At 42.9% G+C, this 20,071-nt stretch overlaps 1 protein-coding gene across 3 annotated transcripts in view; it reads right to left on the reverse strand.

The window, feature by feature from the left end:
* AGAP1 (ArfGAP with GTPase domain, ankyrin repeat and PH domain 1) overlaps window positions 1–9,169 on the reverse strand; it is a 392,680-nt gene extending 383,511 nt beyond the window's left edge. For 2 of the 3 annotated variants that reach the window (XM_075153786.1, XM_075153785.1), the window contains exon 1: window positions 8,934–9,169. In XM_075153786.1, coding sequence (XP_075009887.1) covers window positions 8,934–9,096 — 163 coding nt within the window. In that variant the 5' untranslated portion in view covers window positions 9,097–9,169. The remainder of the gene's footprint in view (window positions 1–8,933) is intronic. The other variant, XM_075153787.1, reaches the window with a different exon arrangement.
* Between the last annotated feature and the right edge of the window lie 10,902 nt (window positions 9,170–20,071).

Genomic DNA, 20,071 nt, shown 5'->3' on the forward strand with positions numbered 1-20,071 from the left:
TTGCTGTGATACCTAAAAGACAGGCTTCCTGGCTGCTCTCCTGAGCATGGGAACTTGAAGCAGTAAGATAATGGATATCACACATTCATATGCTACTGTAACCATTTAACAAAATAGCGAGAGTAAGCTACAGGATGCTACAAAATCCTGCAACGGTGACTATCTTGCTGTGTCCTCCTTCTGGTTATGTTACTGAAAAATAGAGTTGCAAAGTATAGATTATAGTGGTATAAACTAACAAAAAATTTACTAATAAGAAGAACTTCATCTGCAGCTTTAGTTTAATAGAAAATGTAAGCACTACCAAGTTCAAGTCAAAGTGGATTTTCCTACAGGTTTCAAGATAAACTGTGTCAAGCATTGATTTGGTCTAGGCTATGAACAGTCCTTCAATCCCTTCAAAATGATGCAGAAAAAAAAGATGAAAAATTTGCGTCTGAAGCTTCTCATAAATAAATCCAAATACAAAGCAATACAGCTAAAGCTATAGATTCAGTTTGAGTATTCTTAAGAGTCACTTTGATTGCCTGTATTTTTCTTAAGTACAGAAGGGGAAATTACCAAACAAAACAGCTGTATAATCATTAGGTTTACATTCATTATCCAACTATGTAAACAAACAAAGCTACTAAACAAGACACTGAAATTACACATCTCATACACATCAACCCTGTATTTTTAGCACTTGCTTCCTTAAGTGGTTAACTGAAGCTTATTTAAGCAACAGGAAAAGAAAAATGAAAAAACAAGTCATTCACTGGGTTAGAAATGCACTGCCATCTTAACACCCTTCCATCTGTACCATTATACAGGCTCCAAATATGACATTAGTCAGAATCCTGAAATGGCTTTAATGAGGTTGAATGTGCACATACTGATTAAGTAACACATCTGCTTCCATCCACTTTCAAAAAAAAAAAAAAAAAAGACCAACATTAAATACTTCCAGAGGGCTTTGGAATTGCCAGCTGCCCACAACGGACTCGCTACCAACAAGGGAACCTGACAATCCCTCTGTTTCCGTCTTGAAATTAGAAATGTAAAACAAAACTTTCTAAGTAGTTATAGATCCCTGGTAGCCTGAATATATCTAAGTGAGACAGCACTGTTACCTTATTTCTAGCAGTAGTCACAGGATTCATGCAGCATTTATAACTTTATCACAATCAAAACAGAAGTACAAATAAATTGCAAACAACTTTGGATCAAAAGCTCTGTCCAAAAGACTAAGTAGTATTTGAAAAGTCATTCCATATTGACAGAAGAGAATTGAAGTGTTCCTAATTTCATCAAATCCTTTCAAAAGTTTAACCTTATCACTCAAAGCTATTCACTGCTCTGTACCCACAGGCTGGAGAGCTTATGACTGCAGTTGAACTGTATCTTTCCTCTCACAGCATTTAAATGCTAAGTTTTCTAGGACAGCCACAAGGTGCAATATCAACCACTTAAAACCCTACATGATATGACAATGAATGTTGCTAGTAAAGTATTAAGAATAACATGACAAACAAGTGAAATGCCCAATAACTAGCCTAATAGATAATCATAAGTTAGCTCTTCCATTTTGACTCTTTTCGTTGGACTCTCTCCACTATGCCCATGTCTCTCTTGTCCTTGGGAGCCCAGAACTGGACAGAATACTCCAAGTGCGGCCTCACCAGTGCTGAGTAGGAATTTATATTGTCAAAAAACCAAAACACACACAAAAAAACCCAGCCCCCAAAACACACCCCACCAAGGCCAGGCATGGGAGGAGGGACTCAGGCGCTCAGGCCAAGTTGCTTTCCTGCACAGGAACAGGTACAACTCATCACACCAGTGTTCTCAGCCACGGGGTGGGGGGCTCCCAGTACCGTGCCCAAACCAAACTGGTCTGCGCCTCCTGCTCCAGTCAGTGCCCCACTATTTGGGATCTTTGCCCTTCACCCTCTGTTCTTCCGGCTCGTGCCAGGCAGCAGCCCCTGCGGGGCACCCGCTCACCCTCGCCATGGGGCTCCATGCATACGTCTCTCTCCATTATAGATATGACATCCATGAAACTGTATTTAAGTCCCGATAGTACAGAATTCCCATCAGTCTTTAAATCAAAAGTTTGCTGCATCTCACAACTTGTCCACATCTGGCACTGTCTTTGCTCAATTATTCCATGGTATGAGGACAAGCGAGAACACAAAGGAGAAGTTTAGCCACAGCTCTCCCGCAGTACAGGTGACATGAAGTACAAAGAGTGCTTGAAGGCAGTCAAGGACAAAAACTAATATTACAGAAGACAAATCTTATTCCCACAGAGGTTAGGATTATAAAAAACATTTAATACAATACTTTGTCTCTCAGACTAGGGGAACTTTATCCACTGTAGATTACTAAGTAATTGTTTTAGATTTTTTCCACAAATGATGTAAAGCTATGTCTATGAAGATCAGAAAGAATACCCTTAACATAAAAACTAACAATTGCAGAAACAGATGTTTGAAATGCACTGTCAGCAGAAGGTCACAGAGATGAGATGCAACTGAGTTCTCCATTTCAGCTACTAATATATTTGGAGCTTACATTACCTTTTCTTCAAAGATTTGCCAAAAATATCAACACTGCCATTTACCTTGCTTATTGGTAAAGACAAAACGAATTCCCAATTGTGATGCAGTAAAGAACAGAGTATTCCTGACGTCTGGGGAGAAGTTCTTCATCTACCTGGCACTATTCCCAACCTCCATCATTCTCTAAAAAAAGTGGGGGTTTTAATTTAATTTACAACTGTCAGACTACAGTATGTTTGTAAGTGCATCCCTTAATATTTGCAATTAATGAAATACATCGTATTCCCACATCAGTTTTCACTATGTGGGATCACTATGTAATTCAAGATTCAGAGCAGCGCTTTCTTCAGGTAGTAAAGTTAAGACTAAGACTACGGATACCTCAAGTGTCAGATAATGTATTTTATTAGAAAATAAATCTTGTGAAGACACTTAGCTTGAGCACCTATGTCACCCTTAGGAAACCGCAACTGCCATTTTGGCCTTCGCAAAGTACAATGCAGAACATAACATAAACACAGTAACCGCCTTTACAAGGTGTGTTTCCTTTTCCCAAGCGCCTGAGATCAGCCAAAGCGAATCAAATGTCCAACCTGCTGCATTGCTGAGTGACCCCTCTTTTTAGGGAGTGAGACTCATTTGCCAACTTAAATAGAAATAAAAACAGTGATCTGTATACACAGCAGCATGAACTCTTGTTGCAGCATTATTGCATGCTGCTTTAAACTAATCCCCCAAAGCAAACGGTGGGAGAAGCCCCGCACGCTCCTCAAAAAACCTAAAGCCTCACAACACATTTGTTCCAACATCAGTTGATCCACAGCATGTCTCCTTCTTTGCCTCAGGGAAAAAAAAGTTATCCTTAGAAGTTAATGGTTTAAGGTTTTCCTCTCAATTTGTGACTTTTATGCGCTCACTCAAAAGCATCTGATATTTAATCATGCAGCTTTTGCTGAGAATAGCAATGAAGCATATAACTTAAAGCCAGAAAGCACAGTCACTTCAACTTGGAATAAGACATTCCAGTAACTTAAGACACAACTATCAAACCAAACTTTTAGTTCACCACACAAGTAAAGCAAAGCATTTGAATTTTCTTGGTTACTCATACGCTGAAGTCTATTACCTTCCACATTAAAAAGAAATGTCTTTCCATTTTGATACTACTCACCAAAACTACAAAATACATACTCTGTTTCATCAGTTTGTCCGCACTGAAAGTCTATAGACAGCAAGACAGAATCACAGCAGAAAAATGCCACTTTTTAGTTAGGTTAACGCACAGCTCAGTACACAAAGTCACACATGCACAACCAGCAGAAAAAGGCAGTAAGAGGCTTGTTCCAAACATATTGCACTGGCTCTTAAAAGCAACGATCACTACCCAAGTCAATGCTTATTGTGTATATGCAAAGCTCAAAATTTACCTAGATGCACTTATACACTAAGTATAGATAACGTGTTCAGATTCCCTACATGTGAATCACACAAATTTAATCCCCCAGCAAACAAACAAAAAAAGCACATTCCCAGCATGCTCTGTTGTTGCCCTCTCTCCCAGAAATCTGAAACAAGATGGCTGTTTGGAGAAGCAGTTTTATCATTTCAAATCATACCGTTTGATCCACAGTTCAAAAAGGCAAACGGTAACTAAAGCTTGAATAGGGTGATTGCTATTAACATTTCAAAATGCAATTGTCTTATGCAATACTTGGTTTTTTTCAGCTTTGGTCATTTATGCCTACGTATCCGAACTATACCATCATTCTTTTGATGTACTGAAATAATACAACATATACCCAAACTCGCCTCCTCGAGAGCTTGACTTAATTATTCACTTGCATGGAGGTTCCCAGATGCTGGATCTCCTAACTCTGTTTCAACAAAATAGCCAAGTAAAAGGAGTGACTGGTATTCAAATAGTTTTCAGAGTGACTATCATTGTTTCCAAATCGCAGCTTGATATAATTCTTTACCAAGTCTTGTACTACAATCAGCTTTTGCTCCTTGTCACGAGCTATTTGTACATTTGCAGGAAGGCTCACATTATTAAGAAGACGCTACTATACAGCAGTGACTCACCCTCATTTACCACTAAGCTGCCAAGTTAAAGAAAAGTCAACTAATAAAGATACTCCTTCTGTAATAGGGAGCCAAAGAAGGTTGATCATTGATGTGCCTGCCATTTTTCTATCATCAAGTAGGAGAGAGCAGGTACATTAAGCAGGAAAAACAGTTGTAGCCTTACATTTCACAACAGCAAGCAATGCTTTTACAGTACATTCATTTTTTAACTCATTTGTCTCATACACTTCAGTATGAGCAACAGAAACACCCACTCCTCCAGTGCATCAGGATCTTTGGACTGCCCTGAACAAGTAATTTCCAAATGTACAGATCTCATATTTTCTCTAAGACTTAGATTATTTCTGAAGTCCCATGAAATACTTCATAATCATAATTTCAAAACTCAAACTAGTATTCACAACACATTATTTTTCTTTTGAACAGAAAAATCAGGATAGAAATCACAAAATGCGCTGGAACACGGCAATTCATGACTGAATAATGTCTGGTATGGCATCCATAAGAACAAAAGCAATAACTTACCCTTAGATTAAAAAATAAATAAATAAAATCAGATTTCCTATTCATTTAGAGAGGGGAAATAAAAAAAAAAAAACAAAAACACCCGCACAGACTACAGGGAACATCTTCAAATTACTCACAAGGCACACTGAGGCCGGTATCTTAAGCCTCATCATTAAGGCTTTGTTTTACTAGTAGAGGATTCAAGATGTTTCCCAGTTAGGAAATTCTGCTCGAACCCCATAGCGAAGCAGAATCTGTTTCGACAGGCTTGCTGCTCTGTAAAAGGATAGCAAACTATTTCAGATGCTCAACACTTGCTACATTAGCATCTGTTAGTAATAAGTACATCAGCAAAAATGTTTTTATAGACTATTAGCCAAGACGACATTGACATTGGTAAATTGTTTTAAAATCCTTTCATGAAGGATTAGAAACTAAATTTTTTCACCGCCTTTCCTTGGTTTTGCATCATTCTTAAAGATTTATAACAATAAAATGCTAATCTCAGTCTGGATGATAGAAACTGGAACTGACATATTCTGCTATTACCTACCCTTACGCATCTACATGCACACCTTAAGACCATCATACCTTGAAACCCCAAGATGTTTCCAGCAATTTAAAGACTGCTGAAGTCAATCCACGTTTTCTTCTCTCCATTTCTAAGCACACAACGTACTTGATATAAGAACTGTTTAATATTGATCAAGTACTAATGCATCTACTAGCAGAACTAAGCTCATGAACTACAGACCATATGAAGACAGTTTTTACTACAGTTAACAGCCTAAATGACAGCATCTAAAATTGTCTGGCTACTTAGTATGAATTGCACACAAAGAAAATTGAATGGAAGGGTATGCTTTTAAACTGTTGACTTTGCAACTCCGTGAAATGCAAGAACCTGAAAGTAACCAATTTTTAGCATTTTTATCCAATGAGGAAAAACTAATTAATATTACATGGAACTGTTTTACCCAGTATCACATCTAATTTAGAATAATACAGGGAAAGAAATCTGTGCAAAAAGTATCGACATGTCAATTTATGACCCAGTTTAGGAAGGTTTAGTAGTTGCTCTCAGGTTTAGATACAACTCGTGTAGTTGAATATAAAGAACTGCTGCTGCTGAAAGGCCAGTTTTAATTCCACATTATTTCAACAGTCATTGGTCCAGCAAGTGTGTCCAGACATTCCTATAATAGAACTCAGAGCCTAAAAAGAAAGAGAGTTTACATTGCCAACAAAATCCAAAGTGTTGGGAAGACAGTGCCACTCTATGTTGAAAAGAAAATTCTGGGAAGAGGTAATAGTCTCTTTACTTCACTGAAATAAGTCTCAAATTGCTGTAGATTCCAACTATGTTCTCCTCCAGATCTGTCAAACCTCTCTTGAGCAGGAAAGTATTACCTGAGCTGTGCAAGGAGCACGTGTTGGTTGGAGTTACAGTTTAAAGCAGCCTGAACTAATGAGACTATATTCTTTTCTTTAAAGGGTACAGTTCTCCTTCCGCTGGAAGAAACTATTTCAGCAAAAAGTTACTTAATATTTTCTCATGCCAGCCATACGCCAACCACACCACAATTCCTCGCTGTCAGTGAAAAAGCTGGGTAACTTGAACTCAAAAGGTTTTGTGATTTGGGGAGCACCATTATAACACTCAACTCTGCAGTAAAATTGTACTGCAACAGCCGCAAAACAAATGACTATGTCTAAGTTCTTCCTACATGCAATATGGCATTACCACATAGGTTTAAAAGCTAGTATCAGTGGGAAATAGTTAGATAAAGGAGGTTTACCAAAAATACAACCTGGTGGAGTTGTAATCTAAAGGAGTTGTTGGGTTTTTTTAAATATATGCAATTTTTAATATTTAAGAATTAGTTGAAGAGCCCTCAAAACAGAAAAGACTTAAAATAGACTTATTAGATTATTTCTAGATTAATTTCTAGATGAATCTTTCCCACAAATCATATCTACTGGTTTCATGACTCCAATATAAGTTAGACACAAATTGTCTATGAAAATTTTACTCATCGGCTCTGCTTTTGAAACACATTTGCAGGCTGCTATTTTGGTTTTAAAGTCTTCGTGACTGACAAATGAACTGAGCTACAGTTAGGTAACACAAATCATTAATACATGAAAAGACTAACACAAGTCACATGCTATGAAGATAATGACATGTAGTGCTTCACATACAGTGCTTCCTATCCTCCTCCCACTTCAACACAAACTTGGCTGCATCACTATATCCCAAGCATCTTATTCAAGAAACATATTTATACCACATAAACACGTATTAATTACCACTTAAAGGAAAAAAAAAATGTTCTGCTGAAGGCATCATCTATCCCACAGAAATCCAAACACCAGTAGCACTGAGAAAGGAACAGTGGTGCCTGTGCCATATCCTTCCCACAATATATAAGTTTCCATCTCTCCAGTGAAAGAGGAGAGCAAAGGGGAAGGATTCCCAGGAGGGGACAACCCAGACTCCAAGAAGCCAACAACCACACACCATAAGTTCAATGAACTCACAAATACAACACAGAGTACGCACAAAACTGAACCACATACTTAGTCCCCAGCTAAGTCTCTGCATCCGACTATGTTCTTTAATACGTGACAGGCACTGCCAGTCTCAGTGACTCGCTATAGAAGAGGGGTTTTTTTTGCCCCCTCCCCCCCCAAAATGTTAACGGCAGTAAACATTATGTCTGTCTATTCAAGCTGCATTGCTTACGAGTCAGGCGAATAATGCAGTCTTTCAAGTAACAATCTCAATAGCAGCTTTTCCAGCAGGACTTTTTTACTACATATAATTTAAGGACAAGATAGGCCAACAACACAAGATGGTTTTAAGCAGATATTTCAGCTGCTGTACACCATACTCTGCTACCTTGAATCCTTTCCAAAATAGTGGCAGACTATTTCAATTGCAAAAGCACACAACGCAAAGTGCTTAGTAAGTTATTATGCAAAATAACTCGAACATTTCTTCTTAAAATACATGTTCTCGGCCAATACTGTTTGTTCTTTTTAACTCCAGTGACAGTTAAGAAAAATATCTGCAGACCTCCCAATACTGACAATTTTTTTCTTATTTTGCACATCTTGCTGTTCAACAGTCTCTGCAGTGCTCCTTCGGGGATAGATGCGTATCAATCTAAGCTTAGAAGACTGTTATCTCCATCTTGCCTTCAAACCTGTTTTTACACTGCTGCATAAACAGACTACCGCTCTGAATCCAGTTGTACATCTTGTTTACCCACTTAACAGCACTAAACTGGAACCCGTACTTTAAATGTCTCCATCAGAAACTGCACGGAGCACCGAAAAAAAAAAATCTCATTTTCTCCAACCCTTCTGCAGGCAAAGCCAGCATCACCCTTCCCACCTTCACCCACTCCTAACGAGACTGCTGCTCTGCCCGCACGTCAGCGGCAGGCAAGTAGCAAAACAACTTCTCCCCGCAGCGCCCAGAGCCCCTTTCCAGCCGCGCTCTCAACAAACCCACCTCTCGCTCGGCTGCAAAGGAAACCCACGCCGAGGGGCCACCCTGGGCGTTCGGCGCAGGGGAACCGATGGGGACCAGCCCAAGACACCCACCCCCTCCCCCAAAAAGCCTGCCGCGGGGGGGTGGCGGAAGGGAAGGCAGCCAGGAGGGCGCAGGCAGCTGCTCCCAGTGAGCCCGCGAATACCCCGCAGGCTGGGCCACGGGCTGAGGGGAGGGAGCAGGGCACGACCCCCACCGCCTACCCCTCTCCCCGCCGCGACGGAGCCCCGCCGGCTCACCTTCGATGGCGATGACATGCTCGCGGATCTGGTTCTGCAGCACCGGCTCCTCCACCCGCTCCAGCAGCTCGTAGATGGAGTAGATGTTGGGGTGCACCGACTCGAAGCGCTGGATCTCGGCCCGGATGGCTGCCGAGTTGGCCAGCTGCTGCTGGTAGTTCATGGCGCAGCCGCTCCCCTCCGCCGCCGTCGCCCGCTCCGGCCCGACGCCTTCCCCCTTCCCTTCCCGCACCGAGACCCCCGCGCAGGCCGGCGGGCGGCGGCGGGGGGAGGCGGGGCGCGCAGGGGACTAGCCCCGGCCGCCGCCTCACTCACCGGACCCCCCGCCGCCCGCCCCGGGCCGGGCCGGCAGCAGCCCTTCGCCTCGCAGCCCGCAAGGGGCGCCGCCGCCGTTCTCCGCCCGCTGTCACTTCATCGCGGCGGCGGGGCAGGGCAAGCCGGCCGCCCCCAGCCCCATGGAGGGCGGCAGCGCGGCGGGCGCCGCTGAGCTCCCGGCCGGACCCCGCCGCCGCCTCAACTCCGCAGCAACAGCCGGTCCCGCCGCCCCTCGCGCGCGCGCGCCGACAGCCAATGGCCGGCCCCTCCTCAGCCTCGCGCCCCCGGCCCAGCCTCGCTCTCGTGCCCGGCGCGCGGCGGGGTGGCGGCGGCGCACGCGACCGCGCTCTCACCGGGACGCACCCCCCCCCGCCCCGCCTCACCCTCCCGCGCGCTCGCCCCGCTGCCCCCCTACGTCCTTCTCCTCTGCCCGCTTCACGCTCACGCAGGCCACGCCCCCGCGTTACGTCACCGCGCAGGCCGCTGGCCCCCTCGCCGGCGCCGTGCCCGCCGCGCGGCACGCTGGGAAATGTAGTCCGCGGGGCGGGCGGTGCGCTGAGGTAGTGCGGGGGTCCCGCTGCCCCGCGGCGCGGTGGCGGCGGGCCCGGTCGCTCCCCCGCCTCCCCTCAGGGCGGCTGTCCCCTCAGCCGCCTCCGCGGGAGGCTTGGAACGCGGTGCTCCCCCCGCGGGTGGCCCCGTGCGCCCAGTAGCTGCTCGCCCCACAGGCAAGCGAAGGAAGACCCCCGGTGCGGCGGGGGCAGGCCGCGGCGCAGGCCGGCCGGCGCCCTCAGGGCCTGGCGGCGGGCCCGCCGGCGGGGCTGCTGGCGAAGCCCCTCACCCGTGGTCCCCCCGCAGCGCTGCTGAGCTCCACGCGTCCGCCGGGGTCCTGGAAAGGATCAAATTAGGAGGTTTGTGCATAAAGTGCTCTATCCAAATTACTGACAGCTGTAGCGGTTGCAATAGCTGTGCCGGTGCTCAGGAGGCACTAACCTGTGCAAGTCTTCACAAAATTATAGCTGCATCCCATCGTACACCATCGAACGTGTAAAATACCGCGTTGCCCTGAAAGCTTTGTCGCGACCCCAACCAAAGACACAGCAGTGTTGAAAACCACAGTGTTTTCAGTCAAAAAGCCTGGGGTAGTCATAAATATCTCATTTACTGTAGGTAAATTATGGTGTATTGAAGTGTTGCTATCATTAGCATAAACCATTGTTATTAACAATCTCATTTGCAAGCCAGCTATACACAGAGTTAGGCATTCACCTTCATGAATCCATTTTTAGGGTCAATATTTTATGTACATAAACTTCAAAGCTGTAAAACATGGAGCAAACTTTAATATAGGAAACAGTTCAGCATAAGGACACCTTGGTAATGAGTAGCCTCAGGAAAACCGTATCCACCTGTTCTATTGACATAGAATAATTTCAATAATTCATTTCAATGAATAGAATAATTTCAATAATTTTTTTCTCCCTAAAAAATACTTAAACAAAGTGTCATTATTTGGATATACAGCTCTGGCCTGGCATGGCTGAGAAGCAGCTATGCTCATGAGGTACAGTTGTTTATGTTACCTGCAACTACCTTTTCCATGTTTTAACAATATTTTATCTTTTTGAGTAATCTTTGTCTTGAGTGTTGGCTGCTTGGTAATGATAGGTCTTAAGGACAGAAGAGGTAAATGTTTTTGAAAACTTAATGCATTTATCAAATTCATTCATCTATATTAAAAAATTCAAACTGCTTTGTTTTGTTTTGTTTCTGTTTAAGAAGATCTGGGAATGTAAGTGATGCGTATCGTGATCTCCAGGGTGGAAATAGCTGTTCTGCTACTGTAACTGAATTCTTAACCTACACAGCTTAAGAGAAAAAAAGCTTGGTAAGCTTGGCAGCAAGAGGAAGAATGGGAGTATCATAAAAAAACAGTGCTTAATTGTATCATGAGCAATAGTACTTAGTGTCATCGCAGGCATTTGTTCTCTGGCTTATCTACTGACGCTCTGTTGCAGGTCTTCCTTGTAAACCCGTGGTGACCTGACAGAGTTGAATGAAGGCTGCAGGGAGATCCTTCAATTAATGGCTGTGGTGCTGCTTCTATCACTCACCTCTAAGTGAATCCTGTCACATAATACATGAGCTATTATGCCTGAGGTAAGCAGTTGCTACCAATTTATGCCATACCATAGTAACTAGTATCTGATATTTAAATAGTCCCAGTAACAATTGGGCATTAAGCTTCTTGACGTGATGGCTCACACCAAAAAACAAACTATAGCAGTGACAAAGGAAGCTGCGATATGAGATTGAGTTTTTGGATATTCCTGAATGAAGATCAGACATACCTAGTTAACAGCAAATAGCCGTCACCCTCACATGAATATGAAATGGACTGTCTTTATGTCCGCAACCAGTAAAGGGGACAGGGATGGCGCTGAGGGACATCTGGAGCCTGACCTCCCTGTCTGGGTCAGTGCCTGTGAATTCTACCAGAAATACTTCCGAGCATGTTATCTGCAGATGGGAACACGGTGGGGACACAGTAAAGGGGAGGGAGGACACGACACGGTAGCTTGTCGCCACATCCCCAGGGTGTCAGCAGTGTGGGGTGGTCTCACTGGTGACTTTCTCTGTCCCCTTGCAGGTGGGGAAGCTGCAACCAGTAAAAGTGAGCTGATTGTTTCAGTTACCAAAGTGAGCTTATTTTTCCGCAGATAATCACTTACTGCAAATTTTCCCATTCCGATTCTCAGATAGGGAAGTCTTTAATTCAAGCTGAGGGACTAAAGCTTTCTCAGCACTGGTTGCTGTCTGCTGCAAAAGTTGTTTTCTGCTCATTTGAACAGTTGAGGGGGAGAGGGCAAATATGGTCATAGATACCTGTGTCATCTTCCCTCTTCCTTCTCAACAGAAATTGGTATAATTTTTATTAGCTTTCTTGTTTCTATTTTGTAATCCTAGTAGGTTTCCTAGTAGGAAAATCTTGAGTGGACAAAAAAAAAAAAAAAAGGCAGGAAGAATATAGTCTATGCTTCCATTTGTGAGTGCCACTCAGGGTATTAATGAAGATAAAAACTTGGGAAACGTAAGAGGATTTTTGTTTTCGTTTACCTTAAACTGTTTGAATAAGCTAATGGTATGTAGAAAGGTAGTAAATGAAAGCTATAATTCTCCCCTTTTCCTCCCTCTATCCTGATCTCCAGCAGAAGCATTACCTCACATTACTTATCTTTCCAGAAAATGCCAAAGTGAGCAGCAGAGCAAAGAGTTAGGCAGTAGGTTCTGTTATATGTGCGGCTGATTGTTTTACACTGCTGCTGTACGCTTTGTATTCTTCCAGCTCTAAAATTCATGGCAGGCTAAAATGTGGAAAACAGCTCCCAGAGTAGTCTCAACTGTAAATGAATGCAACTACTACACACAAATAATTGGAGCATTAAACCCCTGTGTTACTATAAAGCCTTTCTGCAGTACTCTGATCCATAGACCTTCTGTGAAGTTTTTGCTACCCTGATTTTTTTGCTACATAATAGCTTGCGTATAAGCTTTGTAAAATTAAAGCAAAATATAAGCTACTGTTGCAGCTTACATAGATTTCTCATGTAAGAAGGCCGTAACAATAAGTAGTATTTTCCTGTGCTTGTAGCTGAGATTAGCCTGAAATGCTGCTTGTGATGCACAGAGCGATGCTGGGTACGTCTCTTCGCTCTTAAACTCTGTTCTAGAGAGTCTGGCATCTGAAGTGCCCCATCATCCTTTAATGTGAATTGGCAAAGAGAATGACTTTGGCACCACTGCTGTGAGCACTAATCAGTCTAGATTTGGTTTTCTTTGGTCTAGGACATGGCTAGCTTGGGCATTTTACAGCTTTTCTGGGTCTGCTTTTGTCAAAGGCGAGATGGCCACTGAAACTGGTGCTCATCTCTGAGTCTGGGGAGGTCATGAGACTCAGACAATTTTTACAAATATAGAAGGGCTGATGGGCTTTAAGTAAAGCATACAGAGTGGTCCTGGCCCCGGTGTAGGTTAGCCTTAGGTTAGCCTTCTGTCACTGGTTTTCCTTTCTGAGGGTAAAAGCTTTCCAAGGGTGAAGCTTCCCTCTGCACCGCGCTCCCATGCAGTTGGTTCTATGCTTAGGTCTATAACAAAGTTCCATCTGTGCCGGCCTCCTACTCCTCCTCCCCATCTGGCAAATCCACTCATTGCCGTGACTACAGAAAGCTAAATCGGTTGGTTTCATTCTGATTTTGGTACCTTATTCCTTGAAGGTATTCAGTAACTGGAAAGCAGCATTGAATCAACATCTCAAACAGCTCTAGCTCCTATCAGATGAGTGTGCTTATCCACTTCATGCTATTCCCTGTCTGTCTACCATGGCCTAACTCTACAGAAAGTGTAGGAAAGTATTTTGAGGATAGGCAATTGATGAGCTTGGAATTAAGGCATATAGACAATTAAATTTTGCTTTTGGAACTGAGGCTGAATGTGTCAGTAAAAAAAAGCAGCAGAGTTTGACCTTAATGGAAATATGATTGTAGAAAAGTTCGACAGAGAAGTTGCAGGCGGGGTTCACAATCCATTAAGCTTATGTTTAAATACAGATCTTGGAAATGGAGAACTCTTGTGGAATTTCATTTAAAAACTCACTGTTACCTTCCTCTAATGCTTTGTTACGACATGGTGGAGCATGCTTTCCTAACTGCTGAAATGGGAATTAGGCAGGACTAGCTTTTAGTTACTAAACTGAAATGTAGCTGAAATGTCAATTGGGGGGAAAAAAAAAAAGGTCCTATCCCAATCTGTGACAGAATTTAATATAAATGCACTCAAGTATCAAAGATAGCTAGACACAGAGGCTCATTTGCAGACCTAGCAGAAAGGGGATTAACCGAGAGAACTGAGAACATAATGACTCCTGGACCATCCAAGAGAAGACATAAGAGAAGTCTAGCTGATAGCTGTAAGCAACATTTCACTAAACTTGGACTGTTTCAGTGTCTGTTCATGTTTTTAAACGCCGGCTGTTCATGTGATTACTGTTGGTATGACCTGTGTTTTGTTTAATATGCAGGGTGTGTCTGGAAAAATACAGGAGATAGATAGAGTGTTAGAGATGCATCTTTGTGCCTCCTAATACTGACATTGCCATAAAGGCTGAAATCAAACCCATATGGAAAACAGATATGGAAACATCAAGTTTTCCTGAATTATCTTTGTCATATTCTGCAGTGAAATGCAGTATAAAAACTTAAATAGGTTAAGCTTCCTCTGGTAACAAATTGGGATGAAATTCTGTTATTTTACTGGGTAAAGATTTGGGTCAGTCAGTTACTATTACAGAGTGATTAGATTGCTCAAGAGGCTTTGAAACAAATGTAACTAATGAATTAACCTCATTCACAGAGTGTGAAATCTGTTCTAGGAGAAATGCCAACTTGTTCAAACAATACTAATTACGGAGTAGCAACAACAAGCGGTTGTCGAAGCTGTAGTTCATTCCTCAGTGTTCCTGTCATAACTGGGAAAATGCTGTTCCGTACCAAATCTGCTTGAAAAAAGGTGGGGTGGCAAAAGCAACCTGCATTTCTGAAGGTGGGAGCACAGATCAAATCCTTTGCAAGGTCAAATCATCCTACTTTAAAAGTCTTCTACTCAGAAGTGAACTACATACTAGCATTCTGCTGCAGAGCAATGAACTAGCAATAACTGTATGTGTTCACCATATGGGGAAAGGCGTCCTGGAGTCACCTCTCGATTCTAGCCCCAGGGACTTGGATTTTCACTAACCTGAAATTTTCTGAAATGTTAAAATGAACCATCACTTAAACTGCTCAACGTTTGGCTCCCTGTTAATCTAAGTTTCACTGTAAAACCATTTACAGTATTTACAGATTTGCAGAACTATTATCTTCATTAAACCGAAGACATTGTTCAGATCTGGAGTTGTGCTGTAGCTTTGCTCAGGCTGATAATGATCTGTGTTCTAGTTTTAAAGCAGGGACTTAAAATGTTTACAGTAAAAACAAATGGCTTCTTCAGATGAAGAAAGAAAGATGGTTTTAAGTCCTAAGTTCTACCCGTGCTATCCAAAGCTTAGACAGCTTCATTTCAGACAAGATTTGAATCATATGCAGTAAAAAAACTTGTTCAATTGCAGGTTATGTGATATTGGTGCCCCTAGTCAGGGCTCAGCTAACATCCTGAATTTTATACCAGGGCGAATCCAGTAACAGCTTCATATGCCAGTTCCGAGATACTCAGCACTTTGCTGAGCTCTTATCATGGCTAAATATGATTACACTGAAAGCGTCTCTCAGCTTGTTGCTGTTGTCACTTTCTTGACAGAGAATCAATATTTGATTCACCACATAATTCCGTGTTAAGCTCGGATCTCACTTCAGCTGTGGTATGCTGACAGCGCTTTAAAAGTTACGGAAAACTGTAGGCTCGGTTGTTACCTTTGAACTTTTAGACACGTGCTATTGATTTCATGCAGAAAAACCAGAGGAGAGGTCACACTAGATTAGTTCAAACTAATCTTTTAGAACAGTTACCTTAATTTTGAATAACATGTTATATGCATAATACTGTAACATCCAGTGATAAGGAATGAAGAAACAGGATAAAAAATTGATATAGTAAAGTCAAAACAACTAGGTCTGGCAAAACTGTGACCTGGACGCTATGCTACAAGGACCTGTAGCTAACCATCATGGGAGATCATGATCCCAGGACTGTCATAGTGAGATGTACCTGTTGCTGAAACACTAAGCCTGAAGGTCTAAAAAGCAGTATGGATCTTCCTGGCGTGAGGGAGGTAGTGACCTGTCCTTGTTCTTCCCTCTCCCCCTCCAGAAAAGGAAGGTAGCAGAGGAGTCCTCACAGGCTTTCTGCTGCCACAAATGTTCCCTTCAGTCTGAAGGCAAGACAGAAATCAGAACTATGAGCTCCCTTGCTGACGAAGATCCCATGTGACTTATTTTAAGAGCATGACATTGTGCAAGTGGCTAACCCAACCTCCCCTAATGTGGATCCTAGGGGACAGATTGCACAGTTTAAATAGCAACTTGAAATACACAGCTGCAGAACATAGCTAGGTATCTCAACATTGGTCTGGTAAGAAAGCAAAACATTTTCTTTGGTGTTATGGGGGGGAGTGTGAGCCATTACTAATCAGTAAAGGAATGCAAAAGAGCATGAAAACAAAGCTGAGGATGGTAGTCAGGGCTGGTCATGGTACTTCCCTACATTTCAGATGAGAAATCTTGTTCTTTTTGCCCTTGACACTTGTATGTGCTGTGGCAGGGAAAGTGCTGCCTGTGAATACTAACATCGGAAAAACAGCCAGCAGTAGACTGTAGCTTGAGAAGGGAGTAGCAGGCACTCAGGTGTAGCTGTGCAATGGGCTGCCTGGCCAAGAAGAGGAGTCAGGCAACACCGAATTCTGTGGGAAGACGTAGTGGGTGTGTAGAATTGCTCACTTTAATTCCTGTGCTCTCAGGATGGCTTTGGAATCCCAGCAGCAACATCTGGAGTACAGCCCTGCTGCTTGTTACAAACAGGTCTGGCTGTGTACCAAAGACAGTAGTTCTACTGATGGTGTTTACTCGTGTATGTATTTGACATCAGCATAAACTTGAAATTGCCTTTCTTCAGAACTTGCCCTTCAAAATCAGTGATATTTACCTGGGATAGTAACTCCAGCCCTTCAGCTTTCCCATGTGAGAAATTCCCCCATGGGATGACTTGCATGCTGTAGCAGCACAGTCGGCCCCTCGTCCCCAGTGGACAGTATTCCTGAACACTGTGTCAGAAAGGAGTCCCCAAAGGGCTGTCATCTAGGACACGGTCGCCACAGAAGCTGGTGGGATTTACTGTGTGTCTGTGTTAGTTCTTTGAGCTGCTTAACAGCTCACTGATAAAAACTCACATTTTTGCAGGTCAAGGAGTGTCATGGCAGAGACAGGGCTCCCATGGCCTGCTTGCACTGCAGTGTGGTCTTGCACTGCAGTGGAAAGATCCCAGGAAGAATTCCCTGGAAAGGGTCTGGTACTCACTGCTTGTGTGCATCACCTTGTATGCCCCCTTTCTGTAGCTGTAGCTTCCTCATAAAGATGTAATAAAATCCCATGGGCTATTTGTCTAGAGACAAGGAAGGGCTGCTGGCACATTTCCACCATCACATTTTGCTTATGGTTTGACCAGGTTTGTCTGACCTAGTTCTGTTTCTGTTCATAAACTGGGCTTAATGGTGAAGTCCTGGAAATGTTCCCAGCTGCTAAAGCCAGGCTATTCCCTCTGCAGTAATTAATTGAATTTCAAAAGCCCTTCACCAGCTATGTATCATAACATTAACATAAAAAAACATGTTCCCTGTGATTTTAAGCTTTGAACAAGCTTCTTACGGTGGCGAGACTTATATTCAGTATCACAAGGGCACCATGGGACCCTGCTCATCAGTTGCTTTCTGCTAAGTACATACTGAAGTGGAAAATCTCTTTCCTGTGTACCCATTACAGAACTGTTATCACAGAATAAAATGAAGCTTTGGATTGTTTTTACTAAGCTGGGTGTGATTTTTCATTCCACTGTAACTTTCCATCATTTGCAAAAAATAATTTGGGAACAAGTATAATAAATTGAAATTGGATACCCAATAATAATTTGGATACCATGAGGCTCCTGGAGAGTGCTCAACAATTATTACAGACAGGGAGAATAATTAGCACTAACCGTCTAGCAAAGAGGCAACTTTTGGTTGAACTAAGGGTATGTCAATCATATTCATTAGATCTAAATCATGTGAAGGACATAGTAAAGAAATGTCCTATTTTCTATGTAGGGTTAGCTTCATCCAGAAATGGTTTGGACTTGTCCAAATCTCAGGTCACCTTCCATGAACATGTACATGAACTTACTGGGTCAGTAAGTTAAAACCACACAAAGGACCTCAGGTCCTAAACTTTCAAAGCTTCCCTAGCTCTTACAGTTTAAAAAGCAGGTTTCCTTGTTGTGCTTGCTGTTAGGAATATGCAGCCTGCAACTCAAAGTGTTGTGTCTGATGCCCCTTAATAGTTGAAGTCTGTCTCAATATGTCATTTAGTACACACATCTTTAACAGAGAGAGCAGGAGACTGCTGTAAAACTTATTGATTGCACTGCTTTACAAAAAGCAAGAGGTTTGAATTCCCCTGGAACAAATATTCGTGTGCTTAAATTAACTACTGATTGTGTGAATTGTAAAGGAACCTCCTTCTGGCACTGCAGTTCCTGTGATGGTTCCTTTGAGATTTCCTGGACCTGAACTGTATCAGCTGCACTTGCTTCCAGCTTACTGAGAAGCGTGGAGCTAATGCCACAAGCTGGTACAGAGTTCAGACTGGGAGCCTGCTGGGTGCCTGCCCTGGTGAGGAAGCACTTTCTGAAATGTTGCAGTTTGAGGAGGGTAAGTTGCTCCTAGTCAAGGTGCACAACCTGAGGTTTGCTCAGCTCTCAATCAGCAAAATTTCCAGCAAAGGCCAGAAATCCTGTGTAATGAGTGCTTCTTAACATGGATGGAAGTGACTAGGATGGAAGTGACTACTTTAGAAGTCGCAATGAATCCTCCTTTGCATAATTTGTATCCCCTTCTTCAAAACAAATCGCATAATTTCTTTTACGTCCAGTTCTAGCCTCTCAGCAGCATTACTTGTTGCTCATTAGCTTGTGTGCAACCATTGAAGCAAGCCAGAGGATGAGATTTTAAAGCCTAAGGTCACAAAAGATTAATACAGCTTTTTTGTTGAGAGAGTCTGAGCCCTGGCCCTATGGCCTTCCATTGCGGAGTGCTCAGAGGCACCAGAAATGGATCCTTCAGCAGAGAAGCCCTGTGCAAAATGGGGTTGTCTTACTAACTGTCTGCTAGTAGGAAGGCAAATAATACAGATGACCTTGCTAGTGTGCTTAGAAGGGGAAGGAATATATTGTGCTTGGGTTGTATTGCATGTTGAAGCGAGAAAAACTCACTGGAAGTGAAGAGGAATGGAAGAGTGTGAAAAATAAGCAGGATTGGGTCCTTAAGGAGCTGTTAGCAATCAAAAACACTGCCATCAGCTCTGCACTGAAAAGGGAAGCTTCCAAAAGCTGGACATTGCTCATAGGTGCTGTTTCTGTAGCTGCCACAATAATCAGCTGAAGACTGATATCAGGACTCAGATGTATGGGCTCAGATGTATTTTGTCTGCTGGAAAACATTTCCCCTACTTTGTAGAGGCTGCTTAGATCTCTTCTGCTGCCCTTGAGTTATTTGCAAAGTTTGCCCTAGCTTTCCTGACACCTGGAGAGGGAAGGGCTGGTCTCCTTGGCCAACATCTGAAGGTGGACAGTGTGTTAGAAGGAGAGGTCAAGTGTGGTTCAGTAGCTTTCAAAAGAGGTCTTGGGTATTTTAAGCACAACACTTCATTTAAAGTCAAAAGACTGAATTGTGACATGCTTCAAAGAAAGCTAAGTTGTTACTTTTAGGACAGCTCCTGTGGCATTGTCAATGTCCCTGAAAGTGTTCCTAAGGCAGCAAAACTAGCACACATTTGCAGTGTGGAATGGGTTGCTTTCAAAGCTGAAACACCTCAAAGCTTAGCCTCATCTTATCTTGTCTATAGTTTCAACTTGTGTCACTACTTTGAAATGCAAGATAAAATGTAGACTTAGGTCTCCTTGAACTCAACTGACTTGAGGAAACTACAGACATGATGGACCTGCATTTTGCAGGCAGGGGGCTAGGATGCAGGCATGTCCTTTGTCCTTAGTTCAATACAGAATGCAACAGACTGCTATTGACCCAG

This window comes from Calonectris borealis, chromosome 6 (genome assembly GCF_964195595.1).
Source record: "Calonectris borealis chromosome 6, bCalBor7.hap1.2, whole genome shotgun sequence".
NCBI classification, from domain to species: Eukaryota; Metazoa; Chordata; class Aves; order Procellariiformes; family Procellariidae; genus Calonectris; species Calonectris borealis.